At 41.4% G+C, this 24561-nt stretch overlaps 1 protein-coding gene across 2 annotated transcripts; it reads left to right on the top strand.

Annotated features, from left to right (window-relative positions):
- Window positions 1–1208: 1208 nt before the first annotated feature.
- Window positions 1209–23302, top strand: hck (HCK proto-oncogene, Src family tyrosine kinase). 2 transcript variants are annotated; one of them, XM_024375518.2, is made up of 13 exons: window positions 1209–1481; window positions 9738–9871; window positions 11654–11693; window positions 12218–12314; window positions 12413–12508; window positions 12597–12700; window positions 12793–12942; window positions 15933–16085; window positions 16235–16417; window positions 16533–16609; window positions 21925–22078; window positions 22429–22560; window positions 22684–23302. In XM_024375518.2, the coding sequence occupies exons 2-13, from the start codon at window positions 9749–9751 to the stop codon at window positions 22884–22886; spliced, it is 1512 nt and encodes a 503-aa protein (XP_024231286.1). In that variant the 5' UTR covers window positions 1209–1481; window positions 9738–9748; the 3' UTR covers window positions 22887–23302. The 2 variants fall into 2 exon arrangements, with proteins under 2 accessions (XP_024231286.1, XP_024231287.1); XM_024375519.2 differs by lacking the exon at window positions 1209–1481 and adding an exon at window positions 8842–9049.
- The last annotated feature ends 1259 nt before the right edge of the window (window positions 23303–24561 follow it).

Raw genomic sequence — 24561 nt, 5'->3', positions numbered from 1 at the left:
TGAGAGAAATTGTCATTGTTTCAGGCAGAATTCTGTGAGATGTTATGTGTTGTTGGAGGTGGCGTCTTGGTCAGTTACACTTGAAAATGCGGCCCTAGTCAATCTGCCTAATCCTGCCTAATGTCCGGGCCAATCCATGTTTGTCTACGAAACCGCTTGCATGTGAGGCGCGCATTTTAGAACGGGGTGTTCCTGCAAATTGCATTTTGGAACATTCGCACGTAACACCATGAGCACATTGCTGCCCTAAAACGTGAATAAATAATTGTTTATCAACATTTTAAACTATACATTCTTATCTGTTCCAAATGCCTTATTAATAATGGTGTATATGCTGTACACCTCTACTACACTACTTTGATGCGCATGGTGGGGATTAAAGACGTGAGTATATTCAATGCCCACTGAAAAATAAGTGGATATAAAGTGTGTACCTGCGTACACCCTTCACTACACCACTGGCCCCATCTAAAAGAGAAAGGGAAAGGGGGATACCTAGTCAGTTGTACAACTGAATGCATTCAACTGAAATGTGTCTTCCGCATTTAATCTAAGACCCTACTTCTGACTCTCTCTTTCGAGCCGTGGCTCAGAAGAAATTTGTGTTTAATCCTGACATTTGATTAAGGATTAGTTAAAGAGACAGATGATTTGTTTGATGTCCTTGCATGGCCCGATCCGCCCATGCCTCCATGCCCTCAGTGTGGGATGTTGTCTGTGACTCCAGCGGAGTATGCTGCTCGGGCTAATGTGTCCCCATGCCATTCGTGATCCCAATACAACATATTGCATTTGTACGTTTTTGTTAGATAGGGTATGATTTCAAAGGGGAGGGCTGTTGAAAATTGATACAGAAGGTATGTGCAATTTAGATATTCAACAAAGATAATCTCTTACAGCAGGTGCCAAAACAAACTGTAGAAGTTTAGAGGCGCTTTAATAATATTTTTAAGACAACTTTTTCAATTCAAACCACAAAAGAGTTAGGCTAACTACAGTATATATATATTTTTTTTTCAAGAAATATCCTGTTTTTTCTTATTTGTATTTTATGTGCATTTTTAAGTGTTCGTACTCAGACCATGTCTAGGTTTACTAGGCTACTTTCCGGAAGAGTCTGTAAAAAAACATCCAGCCCGCAAAGATAGCAGTGTCATGATTGATGTAACCTCCTCCCCAGGCTCGAATTAAATGACCCATAGACCAACACATAGACAGAGAGAGACCCGGCTGGTGGGCGAGATTATGATAGATGTGACAGAGACAGAGAGAAAGTTCGTCGTGCACAGTCAGATGTGAGGCACTAACTTCCTCGTATGCAACTAGAACGCACCCTTCAACTCATTCTATCTGAACTATAATCCCGGGATGGAAGAGCCGATATAAAAGAAAAAGGAGTGTTTTTCTAAAGAATACAAATAATTCAGCGTTGAGGACCAAATAGCAGAACATACGTGGAATATACAGCTGGTTGGAACGAGGTAACTCCCTCTAATTTGTTATTCTAGACCACTAACCTATACTACAAGGGGAACATGTATACTCACTGATATTCATACCATAGGCAATAAGCATTTCTTAAAGAATAAAAGCAGATGACGAATGGATGGATGTTGTCTTATTACAGCATTTCCCACCTGTGTCATTCAGTCAGTGGCAGTCAGTGCGCTTTAAATGGTTAACCCTGCATTTAACCATTCGGAATGAATGCCTAAAGGTAAGGTTTTAACCCTATCCCAAACCTTAACGGTGACTTTAACCACTCGGAATGAAAGCCTAAACGTAATGGTTTAACCATATACAAAACCGTAACCCTTAAACCAATGAGTCCTACTATAACGCCAGCGTGTTTGGGACTTCTAACTCCATTTAAAAACCATGTGTTTGAGCTACAGACTTCTAGATTATACTATTGGTTTGTAAAACAAGGGCGGATCCCGAATCGACCCGGGCATGGTCTTTTAAATCGAAATGTCTGTAGATTCTGAATGGTTTAAGATACAGCTATCTATGAAAAGCTGAGACTCTCATGAACACGCACATGTCATCTGTTTTGCTCTAAGACACTCACAAGCTATACAGGAGTCGTTAGATCCCTTACATTTTTTTCAAATTTGGTTACGTTACAGCCTTATTCTAAAATGTCCTGAATTTAAAAAAACATCAGCAATCTACACACAATACCCCATAATGACAAAGCGAAAACAGGTTGACATTTTTGCAAATGTACTAAACATTTAAAACATAAATACCTTACTTGCATAAGTATTCAGACCCTTTGCGATTAGTGAAATTAAGCTCAGGTGCATCCTGCTTCCATTGATCATCCTTGAGATGTTTCCACAACTTGATTGGAGTCCACCTGTGGTATATTAAATTGATTGGACATGATTTGGAAAGGCACACACCTGTCTATATAAGGTCCCACAGTTCACAGTGCATGTCAGAGCAAAAACCAAGCAATGAGGTCCAAGGACTTGTCCTTAGAGGACCGACAGAGGCACAGATCTGGGGAAGGGTACCAAAAATGCCTACAGCAGTGGTTCCGTACCCCTCCAAACATTCAACCTCCAGCAGCGTACCCCCTCTAGCACCAGGGTCAGCACACTCTCAAATGTTGTTTTCTACCATCATTGTAAGCCTGTCACACACACACACTATAAGATACATTTATTAAATATAAGAATGAGTGTGAGATTTTGTCACTTCCCACGAGCCGGGTTGTGACAAAGAGCTCTTATAGGACCAGGGCACAAATGATAATATAATAATAATCAATCATTTTGCTCATTATTTAGCCATCTTACATATTAAACCTTATTTGTTCATCAAAAATGGTGAATAACTCACCACAGGTTAATGAGAAGTGTGCTTGAAAGGATGCACATAACTCTGCAATGTTGGGTTAAATTGGAGAGAGTCTCAGTCTTAAATCATTTTCCTCACACAGTCTGTGCCTGTATTTAGTTTTCATGCTAGTGAGGGCCGAGAATTCACATAGGTACGTGGTTGCAAAGGGCATCAGTGTCTTAATAGCGCCATTTGCCAAGGCAGGATACTCTGAGCGCAGCCCCATCCAGAAATCTGGCAGTAGCTTCTGATAAAATTAAATTTTCACAGAACCGCTTGTTGCAATTTCAATGAGGCTCTCTTGCTCAGATATTGGTAAGTGGACTGGAGGCAGGGCATGAAAGGGATAATGAATCCAGTTGTTTGTGTCATCCTTTTCGGGAAAGTACCTGTGTAATTGCGCACACAGCTCAGTCTGCTGCTTCGCTATGTCAAAATTGACATTGTCCGTAAACTTGAGTTAATTTGCACACAAAAAATCAAACAATGATGGAAAGACCTGTGTGTTGTCCTTGTTAAAACCTCTTGCGACTAGCAATCCCGGATCCGGGATCGTAATCATCGCCTCAAAGGAATTAGCATAACGCAGCGGACATAAATACCCCTAGAAACTTTTCCTATTCATGAAAATCACAAATTAAATATATTCAAACACAAGCTTAGCCTTTTGCTAATCACACTGTCATCTCAGATTTTCAAAATATGCGTTACAGCCAACGCTAGACAAGCATTTGTGTAAGTTTATCATGGCATAATGCTATGCTAGGCTCTGCTGGCAGCAGGCAACATTTTCACGAAAATAAAAAAGCAACCAAATTAAATCATTTACCTTTGAAGAACTTCGGATGTTTTCACTCAGGAGACTCCCAGTTAGATAGCAAATGTTCCTTTTTTCCAAAAAGATTATTTTTGAAGGCGAAATAGCTCCCGTTTGTTCATCATGCTTGGCTGAGAAATCGACCGGAAAATGCTACCACTACAACGCCGAACCTTTTTCAAAATTAGCTCCATAATATCGACAGAAACACAGCAAACGTTGTTTAGGATCAATCCTCAAGGTGTTTTTAACATATATATTTGATAATATATCTGTCGAGGCAATTGGTTTCTCATAAGAAGCGATTGGAAAAATGGCTACCTCAGTATTTTACGCAAGATTTTCTGCGGGAAACACCATGTGACCACTTGCTATATATTGTCCCTTACGGCTATTCTTCAATGTAAATGCGTAAAAAGACGTCACAATGCTGTAGACACCTTGGGGAATACGTGGAAAACGTAAGCTCATTCGTAGCTCATTCACAGCCGTATAAGGAATCATTGGCATGAGGCGGTTTTAAAAAATGCGGCACTTCCTGGTTGGATTTATAACTTGGTTTCGCCTGTAACATCAGTTCTGTTGCACTCACAGACAATATCTTTGCAGTTTTGGAAACGTCAGAGTGTTTTCTATCCAAAGCTAGATTATAATGCATAGTCGAGCATCTTTTCATGACAAAAATATCTTGTTTAAAACGGGAACGTTTTTCATCCCAAAATTATAAAAAAATTAGAATAGCGCCCCCTAACACTTAACTGGACAGACAGAGAAGAGCTCCAACTTCTTAACTATCGCCTCAATTTTGTCCTGCACATTGAATATAGTTGCGGAGAGTCCCTGTAATCATAGATTCAGATCATTCAGGCAAGACAAAACATCACCCAGATAGGCCAGTCGTGTGAGAAACTCGTCATCATGCAGACAAGTGAAAATTATGGTCAGTAAAGAAAGCTTTAAGCTCGCCTCTCAATTTAAAAAAAAGGCGTCAATACTTTGCCCCTTGATAACCAGTGCACTTCTGTCTGCCACCCAAGTGGCGTCGGGAGCAACAGCTTGCACTCGCGTTACCACTCCACTGTGTCTCCCTGTCATGGCTTTTGCGCCATCAGTACAGATACCAACACATCTTGACCACCAACGTCCATTTGACATCACAAAGCTGTCCAGCACTTTAAAAATATCCTCTCCTGTTGTCCTGGTTTCCAGTTGTTTGCAGAAGAGGATGTCTTCCTTAATTGACCCCCCATAAGCATAACAGACATATACCAGGAGCTGTGCCAGGCCCACCACGTCTGTTTACTCATCCAGCTGTAACGCATATAATTCACAGGCTTGTATGCAAAGCAGTAATTGTTTCAAAACATCTCCTGCCATGTCACTAATGCGTTGTGAAACAATGTTGTTTGATGAAGGCATTGTCTGTCTTTTTTTGCTTGCATTTTCCCCCAGCATTGTCCCAGCCATGACAGCAGGAAGTATTAAGTCCTCCACAATAGTATGGGGCTTGCCTGTCCTAGCCACTCGGTAGCTCACCATACAAGACGCTTCTAGAGCCTTCTTATTTTAAAGGAACCTATTGGTTTGATACATGTCTTACTACTCAAAAGTCGTCTTACTTCTCAATTAAAAAACTCCTGTGGCTTATTTTTCAAATCGACATGTTTAGTTTCTAAATGTCTGCGCGAGAGGGAAGGTTTCATCGAGTTGTGAGATAGTACTTTTGCACATATAACACACTGTGGCTGAGGAAAGGCACTACTCCCAATATAAGTGAACCCCAAATCAATGTAGTTCATCATATTTGCGCCTTATCGATGGTCCAACATCTCTTTCTGTTGTTCGGTGCTTTCCCAGGTAAGGGGGTAGAAGCTATTTGGCTGCAAAGCCCCGTTGGAAAATCTAAATGGACTGTTTGAAAATGTGAACCACACGCAATGTTTAGGAATAGCCAGTTTGGGAATAGCCAGTTTGGGAATAGCCCGTCTATAGCATTGAAGGTCCCCAAAAACACAGTGGCCTCCATCATTCTGGAAGAAGTTTGAAACCACCAAGACTCTTAATAGAGCTGACCTCCTGGCCAAACTGAGCAATTGGGGGAGAAGGACCTTGGTCAGGGAGGTGACCAAGAACCTGATGATCACTCTGACCGATCTCTAGAGTTCCTCTGTGTAGATTGGAGAACCTTTCAGAAGGACAACCATATTTGCAGCACTCCACCAGTCAGGTCTTTATGGTAGAGTGGCCAGACAGAAGCCACTCCTCAATAAAAGGCACATGACAGCCTGTTTGGAGTTTGCCAAAAGGCACCCGAAGGACTCTTAGACCATGAGAAGATTCAAGATTCTCTGGTCTGATGAAACCAAGATTGAACTCTTTGGCCTGAATGACAAGTGTCACGTCTGGAGGAAACCTGGCACCATCCCTACGGTGATGCATGGTGGTGGCAGCATCATGCTGTGAGAATGTTTTTCAGCAGCAGAGACTGGGAGACTAGTCAGAATCGAGGCAAAAATGAATGGCACAAAGTACAGAGAGATCCTTGATGAAAATCTGCTCCAGAGCACTCAGGACCTCAGACTGGGGCGAAGGTTCACCTTTCCACAGGACAATGACCCTAAGCACACAGCCAAGACAACGCAGGAGTGGCTTCGGAAAAGTCTCTGAATGTTCTTGAGTGGCCCAGCCAGAGCCTTGAACTCAAACAAACATCTCTGGAGGGACCTGAAAATAGCTGTGCAGCAATCAAATCAAATTTATTTATATAGCCCTTCGTACATCAGCTGATATCTCAAAGTGCTGTACAGAAACCCAGCCTAAAACCCCAAACAGCAAGCAATGCATGTGTAGAAGCACGGTGGCTAGAAAAAACTCCCTAGAAAGGCCAAAACCTAGGAAGAAACCTAGAGAGGAACCAGGCTATGTGGGGTGGCCAGTCCTCTTCTGGCTGTGCCGGGTGGAGATTATAACAGAACATGGCCAAGATGTTCAAATCTTCATAAATGACCAGCATGGTCGTATAATAATAAGGCAGAACAGTTGAAACTGGAGCAGCAGCATGGTCAGATGGACTGGGGACAGCAAGGAGTCATCATGTCAGGTAGTCCTGGGGCGTGATCCTAGGGCTCAGGTCCTCCGAGAGAGAAAAAGAAAGAGAAAAGCAGAGAATTAGAGAACGCACACTTAGATTCACACAGGACACCGAATAGGACAGGAGAAGTACTCCAGATATAACAAACTGACCCTAGCCCCCCGACACATAAACTACTGCAGCATAAATACTGGAGGCTGAGACAGGAGGGGTCAGGAGACACTGTGGCCCCATCCGAGGACAATGCTCTCCATCCAACCTGACAGAGCTTGAGAGGATCTGCAGAGAAGAATGGGAGAAACTCCCCAAATACATGTGTGCCAAGCTTGTAGCGTCATACCCAAGAAGACTTGAGGCTGTTATTGCTGCCAAAGGTGCTTCAACAAAGTACTGAGAAAAGGGTCTGAATACTTACAGTATGTAAATGTGATACTTCAGTTTTACATTTGTAATACTGTTGCTAACATTTCTAAAAACCTGTTTTTGCTTTGTCATTATGGGGTATTGTGTGTAGAATGATGAGGGGAAAAACAATTTAATACATTTTAGAATAAGGCTGTAACGTAACAAAATGTGGAAACTTTTCGAATGCACTGTAGATGCAATGCCTCTTCATGGCTTGTAATCTATATTTTGATGGAAACCAGGGGTTTGAACTGGTTCAGGGAACAGAACCGGTTCAAGCCAAGCCCCATCCATGTCCACCCCTCTCTCTCACTCTCTCCCAATTGTGAAATTTCAGTAGTATCTTGAGCAATAGCACGCTGACCAAAAACTTGGACTTACCACCTGCACTCTCTGCACCTTAGCACACACACACACACACACACACACACACACACACACACACACACACACACACACACACACATCACAACTGCTGCCACTAGATTCTTATTTATTATTGCTAAATACTGCACAGCTTAAACACTTGACCCCCAATCCCTCTTCCCCAAAACATGTGTAAATATTGTACAATAAATTGTGCATTCTCGTATTACACTTATGCTACAATGTTTATTCTATTCTATTGAACCATTTACTTTAGGTTTGTATTCTAAAATTGTATTATTTCTTATTGTTGTTGCATCATCAAGAAGGAACCTGCAAGTGAGAATTTATTTGGACGGTGTACATCTGTATCCCGTACATACATAACTTGAAACTAAACAACTATTACTCATTCCATAACAAGCGTCTCTATCCGTGCTAATTGGTAGAGTAAATTAATGAGCTATTTGGTCAAAACCGTCGATTTCACAGGCTTTGAAAAAAATAAGGAAAAGGAACTATATGAATCGTTAGCTTCTTTTTTTTTTACCGGTTCAGAACACTGCAACGGAACAAAATAAATAAGGATTCTGTTCAGAATTTAGGTTCTAAGCCCTGATTTGAAAGTAGTAATTGTGGATTTTGTAAAAAGAAAAAAAAAACAGTAAATGGTCACATCACACCCAAAACTTGCTTCCATAAGTTGAACATGTTATGTGTGTGTCTGGTGCCTGGTTCCATGGCATGGCAGTTTGTGAGAGTACTAGCAGAGGAGGTTTAGCAGTGATGTTTTTCACATGGTGTACACTCCCAGTCCCAGCCGCCCTCCGCCTGCCCTGCAGCAGATGCAATGATAGTGGTTAGTGCCAGAGGCACACATGGCACAGGGCTCTCACAGCTAACTAGATTTGCATCTGTGGGTAATATGATGGGTTAGAGACAGACAGGCAGGCAGGCAGGCAGACAGACAGACAGAGACAGAGACAGATGGAGGAGGATGGTTGGGGAGTTATTAGGGGCTGATTGGATCAAGTGACGTGGATAGAAAGATGGATGGAGACGATAAGGATGAGGGGGCACTTTCTAAAGAGCAGGGTAGTTCTCTGCGTCTATGGTCTGATCATCACCTCCAGTTAACTTCCTCTGTACAGGAAGTACATGCCATGTGTGTCATGGTTTGATGAGATTAATGGACGATGTGAGTGGTTGATAAGAGGCTGAGGAGGTTTGTAAATGGATGAGAAAGGTTTGGCCAACCACCAGAGACAATTTTTCAAGATATAACACTTGATGGTTTGGAAGAAGCATCTTCTTCTGAGAACCGGAGAGAGGGGAGGGGGGGGGTGTTCCTATACCTGTAGCCTGGCATACTGGCATGGAGAAGCATAATATGATGGATTGGAAAAGGTTCAATCACAATAACCATTTAGCCTTAAATAGTTTTGCTGCAAGTTCAACTTTAACTGTTAAAAATAAACTGACCCTGCTGTGACAAAGAGGAATACAGTTTAAATGGAAAGGTAAGTGAATATTTACAAATTTAATTATGTTAGGTTAGAGTAAGGGTATCTCTCAGACTGAAAAACATCACTTCTTCCCTTCATCTCTCTTTCTCTCTCTTTCACGCTGACACGTCTCAGTTAAAGGCATTCAGTTGTACAACAGACTAGGCATCCCCCTTTCCCTTTCATTTTAATACTGCAGCTCATCTGTTTATTTCAACAGAGATGAATAATAAAATGACAAGTCCTATCTCTCTCACACAGACATAGACTCTATTAAATCAAAATAATTACCCCTGTCTAATTTCTCTCTTGTAAATATTTTACACAGACCATATGACTGGTTTAAGTTGAAAAGAAAAAGCTCTTCATGCCACCAATCACCATTTAGCAAATGTTTTAACCTGCTGGCCCAAGGGCGGGGCTGCGTGTTTCTAGTTGAGTGTCACTGGTGATTATGACTGAGCATTTTGTAGCTTTTAAACAGCTGTGTAACAGCTGTATGGGAAATATTACAGTAAACGGTCACCCTCAGAGCATAAGGCAAGTATATCCATACAGTATCTTGTAGTAAACACTTCATAATACATTGACTTAGCACTGCTATGGTGCCATTTTTACACTCTCTCCACCTTGCGTTACCAGTCCAAATTTAGTGAACAGACATTGTATTCTGACTGATATTTTTGAAATAACACATTTTTAGGTTCTTCCACTATGGGCTGTGTGGGGTCCAAGGAGCAGCAGGATCCCAGCAGCAAAGGTGTGGTCAATGGTGACTCTCTCAACCAGACTCAGACAACCCACTACGTCAAAGACCCCACCACAGGGACCAAGGCTGTGAGTGGACACATTATTATTACTGCTAGACTCTATTCTGTTGCCAAGAGCAAGATACTGATCTGTAAGTAGGTTTCCTTTGGTGTCTGGGGTGGTCATTACTTCATGTGTGTTAATTGTAAACCCAGCTATCACATCTAGTTCCTTGGAAGTTGTGGGATCAAATGTTTTTGGTTTCACATTGGTTGTGGGAACAAATGTTTGTAACATGTTGTGTTGCTACCATGCTGTGTTGTCATGTGTTGCTGCCTTGCAATGTTGTTGTCTTAGGTCTCTCTTTATGTAGTGTTGTGTTGTCTCTCTCGTCGTGATGTGTGTTTTGTCCTATAGATATATTTTATTTATGTTTAATTCCAGCCCCCGTCCCCGCGGGAGGCCTTTTGTCTTTTGTTAGGCCATCATTGTAAATAAGAATTTGTTCTTAACTGACTTGCTTAGTTAAATAAAGGTTGTTTTTTAATGGAAAAAGAAATGCCATATGAAAATAAGTAAACATTTAGCCTGTCGGGGAACGTTTAAATTTAGTTCTCATGGAGGTTCTGAGAACATTTTACTCTGGTTCCTTGAAAGTCTTCCTGGGAGGCCTTATTAACACTCTGAGAATGAAAATTGTGGGTTATTTGGAGGTTTTTGAATGACTTCCTTTAAAACTTCTTTTAATAACTTTGATAGCTTATTTGGGGTAAACTTTCTTGAACTCCAAGCGCAGATAAGACGCATGGAAATTACTTGGGCGTTCATCATGCAAACACATTTATTTTTATTGTGACATGGCATCAGTGAGATTCAAACCTATAATCTTCTGTTCTCTATCCATGGAATTAATCCACCAGCGTGGAGCTAGCATGCCATGTTTTTTTAAGCATACAAAGCTGTTAATTTTAATCTATTCAAACAAACCCTATTTCAAAGGGAAAAGCACTCAATAAGATCAGGTTTGGCCAATTAGTGGGCACGGCCAACACACCTGAACACACTTAACAAAATAGAGGATACAGAGAGTTTTGTTGATGCTGAGAATGGAATGTATATTTCTTGTTTTTTATGGAAAGTTTTCTTAACGTTCTCAGAACAATTTGATAACATGACTTTTAATAGAACCGTTATGCTGAAGTACTGAAATTCCCACAGAAGAATATTATTTTTTGTAACATTCTCTGAACTATTTGAGAACATTCCCAATGTCAAACCGATTAGATAATGTTCCTAGAACATTACCAAAATTGAAATGAAATGTAACCATGTTTCAACTTTTGGGAAATGTTCTGTTAAAGTAATGAAATACTAAGAACATTTCTGTCAAGTTCCATAAATGTGCTGAAAATGTTCCAAAGCCAAGCAACTATCCTGCACCAATCCCAGACATTTGTGGGATGGTTGTATGCAAAATAACTTTAGGACAACCAGGCTCTCTCTAAGCTCTAAGAAACATCTGGTTCTCAGAACATTATGTGCTACAGTAGCAGGGATGTGACTCAGGGCTGTTATTTAGAATGAGGAAGAGGAAGTAGCACAACCAACAAGCGCAGAAATGTGTTTGCGATCATTGAACAGACATTTAGTGACTGAATTGACATGTCTCTCCTCTATTTCTGTTTTACTTACATTCCTATTTTCTGTCAGTCTATCTCACTCTTGCTTAGTCTGTCATTGACCACACATCTCCTTCTCTGTCTCATTCACTTTCTCCCAACCATACTATGCTACAACTATAATATACTATGTTCCATACTACATTTCTCATGGTTCTCCTTCAAAACTCTAATCTCATTGTCTTTACAGAACAGAACCATCACCGTTGCCCCTCCAGTCCCCTCTAATGGTGAGTATAACGCAGAAAAGTTACAGTACTCACATTGCTTACTTGAGTCTGTGATGGAGGAACTATTACTGTATCACACTGTATTTTGAGCAGCACACTAACACACTGTGTGTCTAAAATAGATTACCGTTTGTTGTCATGTAATGAGGCCACATAATGTATGAGGGTGAAAGGAGTGAGCGTGTGTGGGTTGAAATAGACCACTCAGAGCCTGATCACACAGGACAGCAGAGATGATCTCTCCACTGATATAACAGTAAGACATGAAGTGACCCAGGCAAGGCACTGTTGTTGTATTAACAATGTAAAGTTGCACACGATGTCACCCACAAGTCTTTCTTTGTCATATGTGTGCATGCGTACACACACACACACACACACACACACACACACACACACACACACACACACACACACACACACACACACACACACACACACACACACACACACACACACACACACACACACACACACACACCACACACACACACACACACACTTATGTTCTCTGCCCCCTCCAGGTACTGAGAGCATTGCCATTGCACTGTATGACTATGAGGGTTTAAATGATGGAGACCTGGACTTCAAGAAGGGAGACAAGCTTAAAATCTTACAGGAGTGAGTGTACCTGATATTTACACACAAACAAGATACATCATTACCCATACAAAGCAGTGTATAGCTTACCTATACCCACTCTCTCTCTCTCTCTCTAGATCTGGAGAATGGTGGAGAGCACAGTTAATTAGCACAGGCAAGGAAGGCTACATCCCCAATAACTATGTAGCCATAGACAGACTTGAAACCGAAGAGTAAGTGTTTTATCAGTGCACTGTGTGAATAGTTTATGAGTAGAGCTGCTCAAAGGAATCAGTGTGAAATAAATGTACCATCATCCAGGTGGTTCTATAAAGGAGTGAGCAGGAAAGATGCAGAGAGGCAGCTGCTAGCATCAGCAAACAAAACGGGATCGTTCATGATCCGTGACAGTGAGACCACCAAGGGTGAGCAAGTTAAAAAGCTCTTATACATACACACATACAAACAAACGTGTACACATTTAGCAAGCTAACACCCTCTCTCCGTCCTACTACAGGCAGCTACTCCTTATCCGTAAGGGACAGTGATTCCCAATCAGGAGACACAGTCAAGCATTACAAGATCCGTACACTGGATAACGGTGGCTTCTACATCTCTCCACGCATCACCTTCAACAACCTGCAGGAACTGGTCAGCCACTATAAAAGTGAGTGCCAACAGCATGGCCAGACCACCATAATACACAGGGATACACCCATAGAGATAGATAGCCCTCTATAGCCCCACAGTGGAGGTGTCATAATGCACATAGCACATACTACTGAGAAAACCTTGAGGTCAAACAGGGAAATGGTTCCAATCCTTTTTCCACCATAAATGTTTCCCAAAGGGAATTTGACAAACACTTCAAAATAATGGCTGTTTGTGTAGGCTTACCCCGGTGTGACGTTTTGATAATCATGTAAATCTCTCTCAGACAATGTGACTTTTATCAATGTATCCGGCTCTATTTACTCTCAGATTCAAAATGGCTAATTAGCGTCAAAGTAGACATCATGTAAGACTACAAATCCCTGCAAGCTCCTGAACGTCATCTCTAGTTGCCACCTTTGCTAAAATGCATTGTGTAAAAAAAACTTGCACAAGACAGTTCACAGAATTGTCCATTTAAATACATTTTGTCAATTTATTAATTTCTAAATTTAGCTAACATTAGATAGGTAATCCAGAGATTCTTACCTTTGCCTCAATTTGGCAGTCTCATCCAGATCATCATGGCATTTGTAGTCCTTTATGATAGCCACATTAGCAGCTAATTAGCATTTCATCTTGGGGGGTAAGTACAGGCAAATATATTGGTAAAAATCACCTTGACCTAGGAAGATTTAGACGGTTATCAAAACTTCACACCAGGGTAAGCCTACACGAAACACAGCCCTTATTTTAAGTGTTCATAATATCCACTATGGGAAAAATGAATGGTAGAAAAAGGATTGGAACCATTTCCTTTTTTGACCGCTAGGTTATATGGGTATTATGACTCATACTGTGGCAATGTCCATGCAAAAATCCAACTAGAGTTCTCTATCTATCTCTATGGATTTTATTTTTTTTATTTTATTTCACCTTTATTTAACCAGGTAGGCTAGTTGAGAACAAGTTCTCATTTACAACTGCGACCTGGCCAAGATAAAGCATAGCAGTGTGAACAGACAACAACACAGAGTTACACATGGAGTAAACAATAAACAAGTCAATAACACAGTAGAAAAAAAGAAAAAAAGAGTCTATATACATTGCGTGCAAAAGGCATGAGGAGGTAGGCGAATAATTACAATTTTGCAGATTAACACTGGAGTGATAAATGATCAGATGGTCATGTGCAGGTAGAGATACTGGTGTGCAAAAGAGCAGAAAAGTAAATAAATAAAAATAGTATGGGGATGAGGCAGGTCAATTGGGTGGGCTATTTACCGATGGACTATGTACAGCTGCAGCGATCGGTTAGCTGCTCAGATAGCAGATGTTTAAAGTTGGTGAGGGAGATAAAAGTCTCCAACTTCAGCGATTTTTGCAATTCGTTCCAGTCACAGGCAGCAGAGAACTGGAAGGAAAGGCGGCCAAATGAGGTGTTGGCTTTAGGGATGATCAGTGAGATACACCTGCTGGAGCGCGTGCTACGGGTGGGTGTTGCCATCGTGACCAGTGAACTGAGATAAGGCGGAGCTTTACCTAGCATGGAATTGTAGATGACCTGGAGCCAGTGGGTCTGGCGACGAATATGTAGCGAGGGCCAGCCGACTAGAGCATACAGGTCGCAGTGGTGGGTGGTATAAGGTGCTTTAGTAACAAAACGGATGGCACTGTGATAAACTGCATCCAGTTTGCTGAGTAGAGTATTGAAAGCTATTTTGTAGATGACATCGCCAAAGTCGAGGATCGGTAGGATAGTCAGTTTTACTAGGGTAAGTTTGGCGGCGTGAGTGAAGGAGGCTTTGTTGCGGAATAGAAAGCAGACTCTAGATTTGATTTTAGATTGGAGATGTTTGATATGAGTCCGGAAGGAGAGTTTACAGTCTAGCCAGACACCTAGGTACTTATAGAGGTCCACATATTCTAGGTAGGAACCATCCAGGGTGGTGAAGCTAATCGGGCGTGTGGGTGCAGGCAGTGAACGGTTGAAAAGCATGCATTTGGTTTTACTAGCGTTTAAGAGCAGTTGGAGGCCACGGAAGGAGTGTTGTATGGCATTGAAGCTCGTTTGGAGATTAGAAAGCACAGTGTCCAAGGAAGGGCCAGAAGTATACAGAATGGTGTCGTCTGCATAGAGGTGGATCAGGGAATCGCCCGCAGCAACATCATTGATATATACAGAGAAAAGAGTCAGCCCGAGAATTGAACCCTGTGGCACCCCCATAGAGACTGCCAGAGGACCGGACAACATGCCCTCCGATTTGACACACTGAACTCTGTCTGCAAAGTAGTTGGTGAACCAGGCAAGGCAGTCATTAGAAAAACCGAGGCTACTGAGTCTGCCGATAAGAATATGGTGATTGACAGAGCCGAAAGCCTTGGCCAGGTCGATGAAGACGGCTGCACAGTACTGTCTTTTATCGATGGCGGTTATGATATCCTTTAGTACCTTGAGCGTGGTTGAGGTGCACCCGTGACCGGCTCGGAAACCAGATTGCACAGCGGAGAAGGTACGGTGGGATTCGAGATGGTCAGTGATCTGTTTGTTGACTTGGATTTCGAAGACCTTAGATAGGCAGGGCAGGATGGATATAGGTCTGTAACAGTTTGGGTCCAGGGTGTCTCCCCCTTTGAAGAGGGGGATGACTGCGGCAGCTTTCCAATCCTTGGGGATCTCAGACGATATGAAAGAGAGGTGTGCAGGCTGGTTATAGGGGTTGCGACAATGGCGGCGGATAGTTTCAGAAATAGAGGGTCCAGATTGTCAAGCCAGCAGTCACTGTTACTAAAGCGGATGGTGACAGAGGTAAACAGCCCCCTCTGCTGGCTGCCTGTTCTGAATACGGGCACATGGTCTATATGGCCTCCAGCAGTGTTTACTTTCTATGTGTTTATTAATGTGTGTTATGTACAGGTAAAAAATACATTCAGTTAATGTCCTGTTTGATTCAGAGCTTTGTGTGTGGATGTCTTACTCTCATTGGATGTGTTTGCTTCCTATAGAGCAGGGAGATGGACTGTGCCAGGCCTTGACCAGCCCCTGCCTCAGTCCCAAGCCCCAGAAGCCCTGGGAGAAGGATGCCTGGGAGATCCCTCGGGAGTCCCTCAAACTTGATAGGAAGCTCGGGGCTGGCCAGTTCGGAGAGGTCTGGATGGGTGAGTTACTCAAACATTCCGAGAAGGTGATGCTTGGACCATTACTGGGAGATCAGAATAAGTTTATATGTATTCTGAAAACATCTTGCTTTTTGCGAGCTGTGAACTGAGCATGGCTAATGTGGTTGTCTTTGTGTCTTTTACTGTAGCTACATACAACAAGCACACCAAGGTGGCAGTGAAGACCATGAAGCCTGGCACCATGTCAGTGGAGGCTTTCCTGGACGAGGCAAACCTGATGAAGGCCCTGCAGCACGACAAGCTGGTCCGTCTGAACGCTGTGGTTACTAAAGAAGAACCCATCTACATCATCACAGAGTTCATGGAAAAGGGTATGAACACTACAGTTTGACATTTTGTACACATTTACATTACCGTACAGTACATTTCCTGTCAGTGTATTTCTGTCATTGAATTCTGTTTGTGTGTATGTGTGTGCGTGTTTAGGCAGTTTGCTGGACTTCTTGAAGAGTGATGAGGGCAACCGTGTGCAGCTCCCCAAACTCATTGACTTCAGTGCACAGGTGAGATTCAGCTTCTGTATCTCACAGTTCGTTTTATTTCAATCACTGGTGCAATTTTCGCAAATATGTGGTACATTTTTACAACAAAAAAATTCACAAAGTCACTTGGTCACTGCACTAAATCACTCTTTCAATTTGGACAGATATTCAATCTACTGTAACTATCTGCTTTTCAAAATGAAATATTCAATTAACTATAAGATTTTCTTGTCTGCTGTCAAATTTGATATTTTTTTTACCTCAAATGTATCCTTTTACATCAACTTATGTTGGAAGGTAAAACCAAATCATTTATGAGGGTGGCTGTAAAAACATAATCATTCTTTATCAGTGCTACAATGTACTGCTGAAATACCTGGGTTGTGTACAGGATTGGGGAGTAACATATGACATGTAATCTGTTATATGTAACTGATTACAAAAACCTAACTGTAATCTGTTACGTTACCAGCAAAAAAATTGTAACCAGCTTAAAGATACTTTTGAAAAACTAGATGATTACTTCTAGGATTACTTTTAAATTCAGAAAAGATGTTTGCGTAATTAAAATACTTTATGACAGCTTTCTGTTTTCTCAATGACATTCAAATCAGCATTGATAAAGGAACAAGTTTTAAGTTTGTTCCGCCTGATAGTCTGACCACTATGATGACACACCAAATGTGTTTGATGGATTGTGGGAAAAGCACAGGAATAGGTTTCTGTAGGCTACAGTCCAATTTATTATTAGATTTTATTTTTTCAGGAACTCAGTCCAGCTTTCAACTTACTCTTGAAAGTTGTTGTAGTACAATGTGCAATTTCGAAATTGGATAGTGAATCATCAGTTTTCCTCTGGTCATGTCAGTCATTGCAGACCTTAGAGAGCTATTTATAACTTGTCAGAAATGTCCAGATCAACTAGCCCATGTCAGCTAATGTTTTTTAGCTTGGTTTTTTAGCCGATAGATTTTGTAGTAATGTCCGAGTCACTCAAATATCACATGATTACACATTAGACATGGCAAAATGTATAGAATTGTAAGAACATTTGCTATAAAACTGCAACATTTTCTCTGTGCCCTAATGAAAAGTGTAGAATTGCAGGAAACAAGCTTTAAACCTGATAGATGTTCTCTCGACCAACAAGAGGGGTCTCGGCCAACAAGAGGGGTCTCGGCCAACAAGAGGGGTGTGAACAGTTTGTGTCATGAACAGTGCTTGTGCCCACAGAAATAGTGTGGCATGTGCGCGAGCAGGGGTGGTGTGGCTGAGCGGGATATTCCCCAATACCGCCTACGGGCGGTACAGATATCACTTAGGCCTATTATTGATATTTACATATCAATTATATGAATCACACTGCTGCTCTCTCAATTATTTGCGCCTTGCGGATTGTGCTTGTTGTGAATGGCCTTTCACAAATGTGTAGGTGTATTTAACCTCCATAATGGTTGAATTGAAGAAGTGTAGGCTAAGCTGCCTATCAGTCATTGTTTATGCGACCTGTGGACAGGCTGTGTAAAATGTGCTCTTGCCACAGCTGCATAGTAGTGCGGATCCCTGCCATGCAATAAAAGTGGAACTGTGCTCCAAACTGTCAAAAATCTCATTTGTGACAATAAAAAAACAGGTCACACTTTATTTGGATAATCCAGATTCTTCATCTGCAGATGCTCTGCAGAGGGTCATACAATCAACAAACTGTAGATAAGCAACTGCTTGTTAATGTTACAGTAAAAGCCAATTTATGGTCATTCTGGCATCTGCATTGGCCTTACAGCATTTACTGCGATGCGGCCTCTGCAGAAGTCAGGGGGGGAGAATGTGTGAAACCCCAAAGAATGCATAATCAAAAGGTTTTGAACATAATATAGGGGGCTTATCAGTGTACTTAAGAGTTTAGAAAATATACCATGTCTGAAAAATGCGCCATAGCGATTGTTAAAAACCGTAACAATATATTCCACTCGTTATCTGAATTTCATTGATATACTGTAAGTTGATGAGTTTGGTCAAGCTGGGAGAGAAATGTTATGCTGTATCAGTTGCCAAGTCACATAGAAAAGGTGATCTTGAACAACAATGCTGCATGGGGTAGAAATGGCCTACACACACTGTGCTACACAAATACCTTTTTACTGTAGCCTACTGCCTTACAATACCCCCAGAATTCCCCTATTTCTGCTCATTTGTTCTACTTATGTACTCTATAAGGATAATGAAACTGTGAGATTGACATATTTCTCACATCCTACCATTAGATGCAACAATATGGTTGAAAAAAACAAATAGTTAAAGTAATAGCTGAATACTGTATGGAACAGTATATTTACCATCCGCTATTCCTTCTATTCAACACTTCAAAAACAACCGTTTGAAAAATGTATCTTGAATTTTTTGCTATTGGATGAAAGGTTAGTTGAAATGACTAAATGGTGAGTGTATTGGTGACTAAACAAAATGTTATCATGGTATTTCACGTAAAACCAAAATGTGTTCAATACAAATGGATGCACTATCAAAGGTTCTGAACATAAGACAGCATTATAAGTGTTATCAGTTTAGAGTTTTGTACTTAAGAGTTTTGAAAATGCACCACTTACATCTGAAAAATGCACCACTTACATCTGAAAAATGCACCAAATCGATTGAAAAAACTCGTGCCGATCCTGCCTTTGTTCTGTGGCCCATGTTTCTCCTATTGTGGGTAGCCTTTCAATATTCAAATCTGTCTTTAGCTTGGCAGAAGAAGGTGTGTGGCAGCACATGTTTGTAAATCAAATTCTTTATGCCAATGTTTGCTGTTGAACAATTTTTTTGCTTTGAATATTTTAAGAATATGTTTTACTATGATTATTGACACATTGTATTACAAGGAATAGATGGACACAGTTCAAAATATCAGTTTGAACCTGATCATACAGTATTTGCATTTTTACAACTGTTGCTGCAGATACACAGAGGCAATATAGGGGGCATCATTTTTATTTATTTAAATCAAATAAAAAGAGGACCTTAGAGAAAAGTCAAACGTATAAACGTATGCTTATCTGTGATTAGGTATGTTTATGCCATCTGTTGTATGTAGATTGTAGGTGAGAGGTTTGAAAAACTAGGAAGATATCAAAATGGAATGGAGAGAGAGAAAGAGAGAAAGACTGAAAGAGCAGGAGAACAGGAAGACATTGTTGGATCAATCTGTTCAGATTTAAATCTACCATGACAGATTTGGTTATGTTTGTTATATTATTAAGCTGAGATTGGTACACAGGTTAGGTTAATCAAGTTCTATAACAGCATATGTCAGTCAATGTGTGTCTATATACGTGTGTGTGTGTGTGTGTGTGTGTGTGTGTGTGTGTGTGTGTGTGTGTGTGTGTGTGTGTGTGTGTGTGTGTGTGTGTGTGTGTGTGTGTGTGTGTGTGTGAGAGTGGTGAAAAATAAAGCCTGCTGGTAGTTGTAATTTTAAAGGGAACCCAGATGATCCCAGTATGTTGGGAAGGAAATATTGTCCCAGTTAAGTAGGTATTGGAGTAATCAGTGCTTGTAAATAACATCATTTGCTAATTGAAAGTCAATTATCTTTATTGATATCATTGTTTTTAGGACTGCTTATTTTATCATCCTATAGTTGATCCTAAGGGGTAGGCAAAATCCTGTCTCGTAAGGGGAGGCTACTTACTTTGCAGCTTGAGATTTAAAAAAAAAATGAGATGTGAAAACAGCAGATACAGTGCATTTGGAAAGTATTCAGACCCCTCGACTTTTTCCACATTTTGTTACATTACAACCTTAATCTAAAATGGATGGAAAAAAAATAATCCTTCATCAATCTACACACAATAACCCATAATGACAAAGCAAAAACAGTTGTCATTTTTTTTTAAATCAAAAAGAATAATTATAAAAAATATACATTTACATAAGTATTCATACCCTTTACTCAGTACTTTTTTGAAGCACCTTTGGCAGTGATTACAACATCGAGGCTTCTTGGGTATGACGCTACAAGCTTGGCACACCTGTATTTGGGGAGTTTCTCCAATTCTCCTTGCAGATACCATCAAGCACTGTCAGGTTGGATGTGGAGCGTTGCTGCACAGCTATTTTCAGGTCTCTCCAGAGATGTTCGATCGGGTTCAAGTCCGGGCTCCGGCTGGGCCACTCAAGGACATTCAGGGACTTGTCCCGAATCCACTCCTGCGTTGTCTTGGCTGTGTGCTTCGGGTCATTGTCCTGTGGGAAGGTGAACCTTCGCTCCAGTCAGAGGTCCTGAGCGCACCAGAGCAGGTTTTCATTAAGGATATCTCTGTACTTTGCTCCATTCATCTTTCCCTCAATCCTGACTAGTCTCCCAGTCCCTGCCACTGAAAACATCCCCATAGCATGATGCTGCCACCACCATGCATCACCGTAGGGATGGTGCCAGGTTTCCTCCACGCTTGGCATTCAGGCCAAAGAGTTCAATCTTGGTTTCATTAGACCAGAGAATCTTGTTTCTCAAGGTCTAAGAGTCCTTTAGATACCTTTTGGCAAACTCTAATCAGGCTGTCATGTGCATTTTACTGAGGAGTGTCTTCCGTCTGGCCACTCTACCATAAAAGCCTAATTGGTGGAGTGCTGCAGACAAGGTTGTCCTTCTGTAAAGTTCTCCCATCTCCACAGAGGAACTGCTCTATCAGAGTGACCATTGGCTTCTTGGTCACCTCCCTGACCAAGGCTCTTCTCCCCCGATTGCTCAGTTTGGCTGGCGGCCAGCTCTAGGAAGAGTCTTGGTGGTTCCAAACTTCTTCCAGAAATGTTTGGGTACCCTTACCCAGATCTGTGCATCGATACAATTTCTTCGACCTCATGGCTTGGTTTTTGCTCAGACTTGATTTGACATGCTCTGACAACTGTGGGACCTTATACTGTGTTGACAGATGTGTGCCTTTCCAAATCATGTCCAATCAATTCAATTTACCACAGGTGGACTCCAAGTTGTAGAAACATCTCATGGATGACCAAATGGAAACAGGATGCACTTGAGCTTAATTTTGAGACTCATAGCAAAGGGTCTGAATACTTATGTAAATAAAGTATTTCTGTTTTATATTTGTAATTGAGAAAAAACAGTTTTCTCGCTTTAGCATTATGTGGTATTGTGTGTAGATTGATGAGGAAATGTTTTTAGTTCATCCATTTTAGAATAAGCCTGTAACGTAACAACATGTGGAAAAAGGGGTCTGAATACTTTCATTATGATCTTTTGCCAAGTGAACAAACACAGAAGTATGTTTGGAATGCCCCCTTTTCTATTGTCTTCTGACATCTAACCATGTCTTTGTCCGTAGATTGCAGAAGGAATGGCCTACATTGAGCAGAGGAACTATATTCACCGAGACCTGCGAGCTGCCAACATCCTGGTCTCGAAGGCTCTGGTGTGCAAGATTGCTGACTTTGGCCTCGCCCGAATCATCGAGGACAATGAGTACACAGCCAGGGAAGGTAAGCATTATCCCCTTGGGGAACATGTCTGTGCCATATAATGGTTCATTAATAACTGTAACATAACAGCTGATTTAGCAAATATTAGGACAGTCGTAGTAGAGAAAGGGGGATTTTAGATGTGGGTGTGGTTTGGAATTCGAATTTGAGAGAGGGAAGTCAGGGAACAATGAAGAGATATATATATATATATATATATATATATATATATATCATTGTGTCAGAGTGAGTTCTGTGGGACTGAATAAATAACAGAGTTTGAATAGAAAAAGACAAGCTGTATTTTTTATCAGTGACAGCAGGGTGCAGCAGAAGGTAGAGTAAGAAAGCCTACTCTTGTTCCCTAAAAGGAGCAAAGTTCCCCATCAAATGGACGGCCCCAGAGGCAATCAACTTTGGCTCCTTCACCATCAAATCAGATGTCTGGTCCTTTGGCATCCTACTGACCGAGATCATCAGCTATGGACGCACACCATATCCAGGTCAGGACCTGAATGATAACATGTAATCTACTGTACTTGTACTGTATATTAATTGAATGATGAATTAAATTAATCTTTGTCCCCCCTGTAATGATGCGTTTCTGTGCTGGCTCTATCATCTAGGTATGACAAACCCAGAAGTGATTCGCTCTCTGGAGAGCGGCTACCGCATGCAGCGCACCGACAGCTGTCCGCAGGAGCTCTATGACATCATGTTGGAGTGCTGGAAGAACAAGCCCGAGGACCGGCCCACCTTTGAGTATCTGCAGAGTGTCCTGGAGGATTTCTACACTGCAACAGAGAGCCAGTACCAGCAACAGCCATGATCCAGAATGATTCAGGCAGATACCTACTCTCTTATACTCTTATACAAATGGACATGTGTACAGACAAACCTACAGAGAAAAAAGGGGATCTGAACATGTTTCAGATGGTTCCTTATGAAATATGGCATTTACTGTAACTTAGTGAAGTATGACCTAACAAATTTATTACAGTGATTCGTGAAATGGCTGAGTGTAAGGCGTTTTCAACATTTTTATTTATTTATATTTCATTTGCATATCGTGTTGGGTGACTTTACCTTCCCTTCCCCTTTGTAGTTAGCTCTGCCAGTCCTATTTGTTTGTTTGTTTGTTGTATGAATTAACTGTGCTCTAACTATGTTTTTGATTTTGCTTTGCATACACGCCCAGAAAATGCACAAAATGAGAAATAAAAAAAGATTTGTACATTTCCTATGTATATGCCCAGGGCATACAGTATATTGGAAAATGTTCTTTTTATTCTGGCATATACCATTGAATCACTATAATTCACTGAACAAGCTCTGGAGTAGAACAGTATAATATTTTAATTTACAAAACACGTTTTGTCTATTTGGTAAGGAGATTAATTTATTCAAGCCAAGAGTACCTGTCCATTCTCTATACTGAAAGCACAATATATACACAAAAGTATGTGGATACCCTTCAAATTAGTGGAGTAGGCTATTTCAGCCACACCCGTTGCTTACCGGTGTATACATCGAGCGTACAGTCATGCAATCTCCCTAGACAGACATTGGCAGTAAAATGGCCTTACTGAAGAGCTCAGTGAATTTCAACTTGGCACCGTCATAGTCAGTTGGTCAAATGTCTGCCCTGCTAGATCTACCCCAGTCAACTGTAAGTGCTGTTATTGTGAAGTGGAAACGTCTAGGAGCAACAACAGCTCAGCCGCAAAGTGGTAGGCCACACAAGCTCACAGAACAGGACCGGTGAGTGCTGAAAGTACGTAGCCCTTAAAAATCTTCTGTTCTCTGTTGCAAAATGTAGTTCTGTCCTTGAGCTGTTTTTGTTTATTAATCTTCTGTATTACGTCATGTTTCATGTTCTGTGTTGGACCCCAGAAAGAGTAGCTGCGGCTTTCAAAACAACTAATAAGGATCTTAATAAAATACAAAATACTCACTATCGAGTTCCAAACTGCCTCTGGAAGCAATGTCAGCACAGTAACTGTTCGTCGGGAGCTTCATGAAATGGGTTTCCATGGCTGAGCATAGTGCCAACTGTAAAGTTTGGTGGAGGAGGAATAGTGGTCTGGGGCTGTTTTTCAGGGTTCGGGCTAGGCACCTTAGTTCCAGTGAAGGGAAATCATAATGCTACAGCATAGAATGACATTCTGGATGATTCTGTGCTTCCAACTTTGTGGCAACAGTTTGGGGAAGGCCCTTTCCTGTTTCAGCATGACAATACCCCCCGTGCACAAAGCAAGGTCCATACAGAAATGGTGTGTTGAGATCGGTGTGGAAGAACTTGACTGGCCTGCACAGAGCCCTGACCTCAACCCCATCGAACACCTTTGGGATGAATCAGTGCCCAACCTCACTAATGCTCTTGTGGCTGAATGGAAGCAAGTCCCCTCAGCTATGTTCTAACATCTAGTGGAAAGCCTTCCCAGAAGAGTGGAGGCTGTTATAGCAGCACATGGGGAGACCAACTCTATATTAATGCCCATGTG

Source organism: Oncorhynchus tshawytscha, linkage group LG16 (genome assembly GCF_018296145.1).
Source record: "Oncorhynchus tshawytscha isolate Ot180627B linkage group LG16, Otsh_v2.0, whole genome shotgun sequence".
In the NCBI taxonomy this organism is placed as follows: domain Eukaryota; kingdom Metazoa; phylum Chordata; class Actinopteri; order Salmoniformes; family Salmonidae; genus Oncorhynchus; species Oncorhynchus tshawytscha.
Note: the sequence above shows the minus strand (reverse complement) of the source record. Positions and strands in the feature narration are given on the sequence as shown.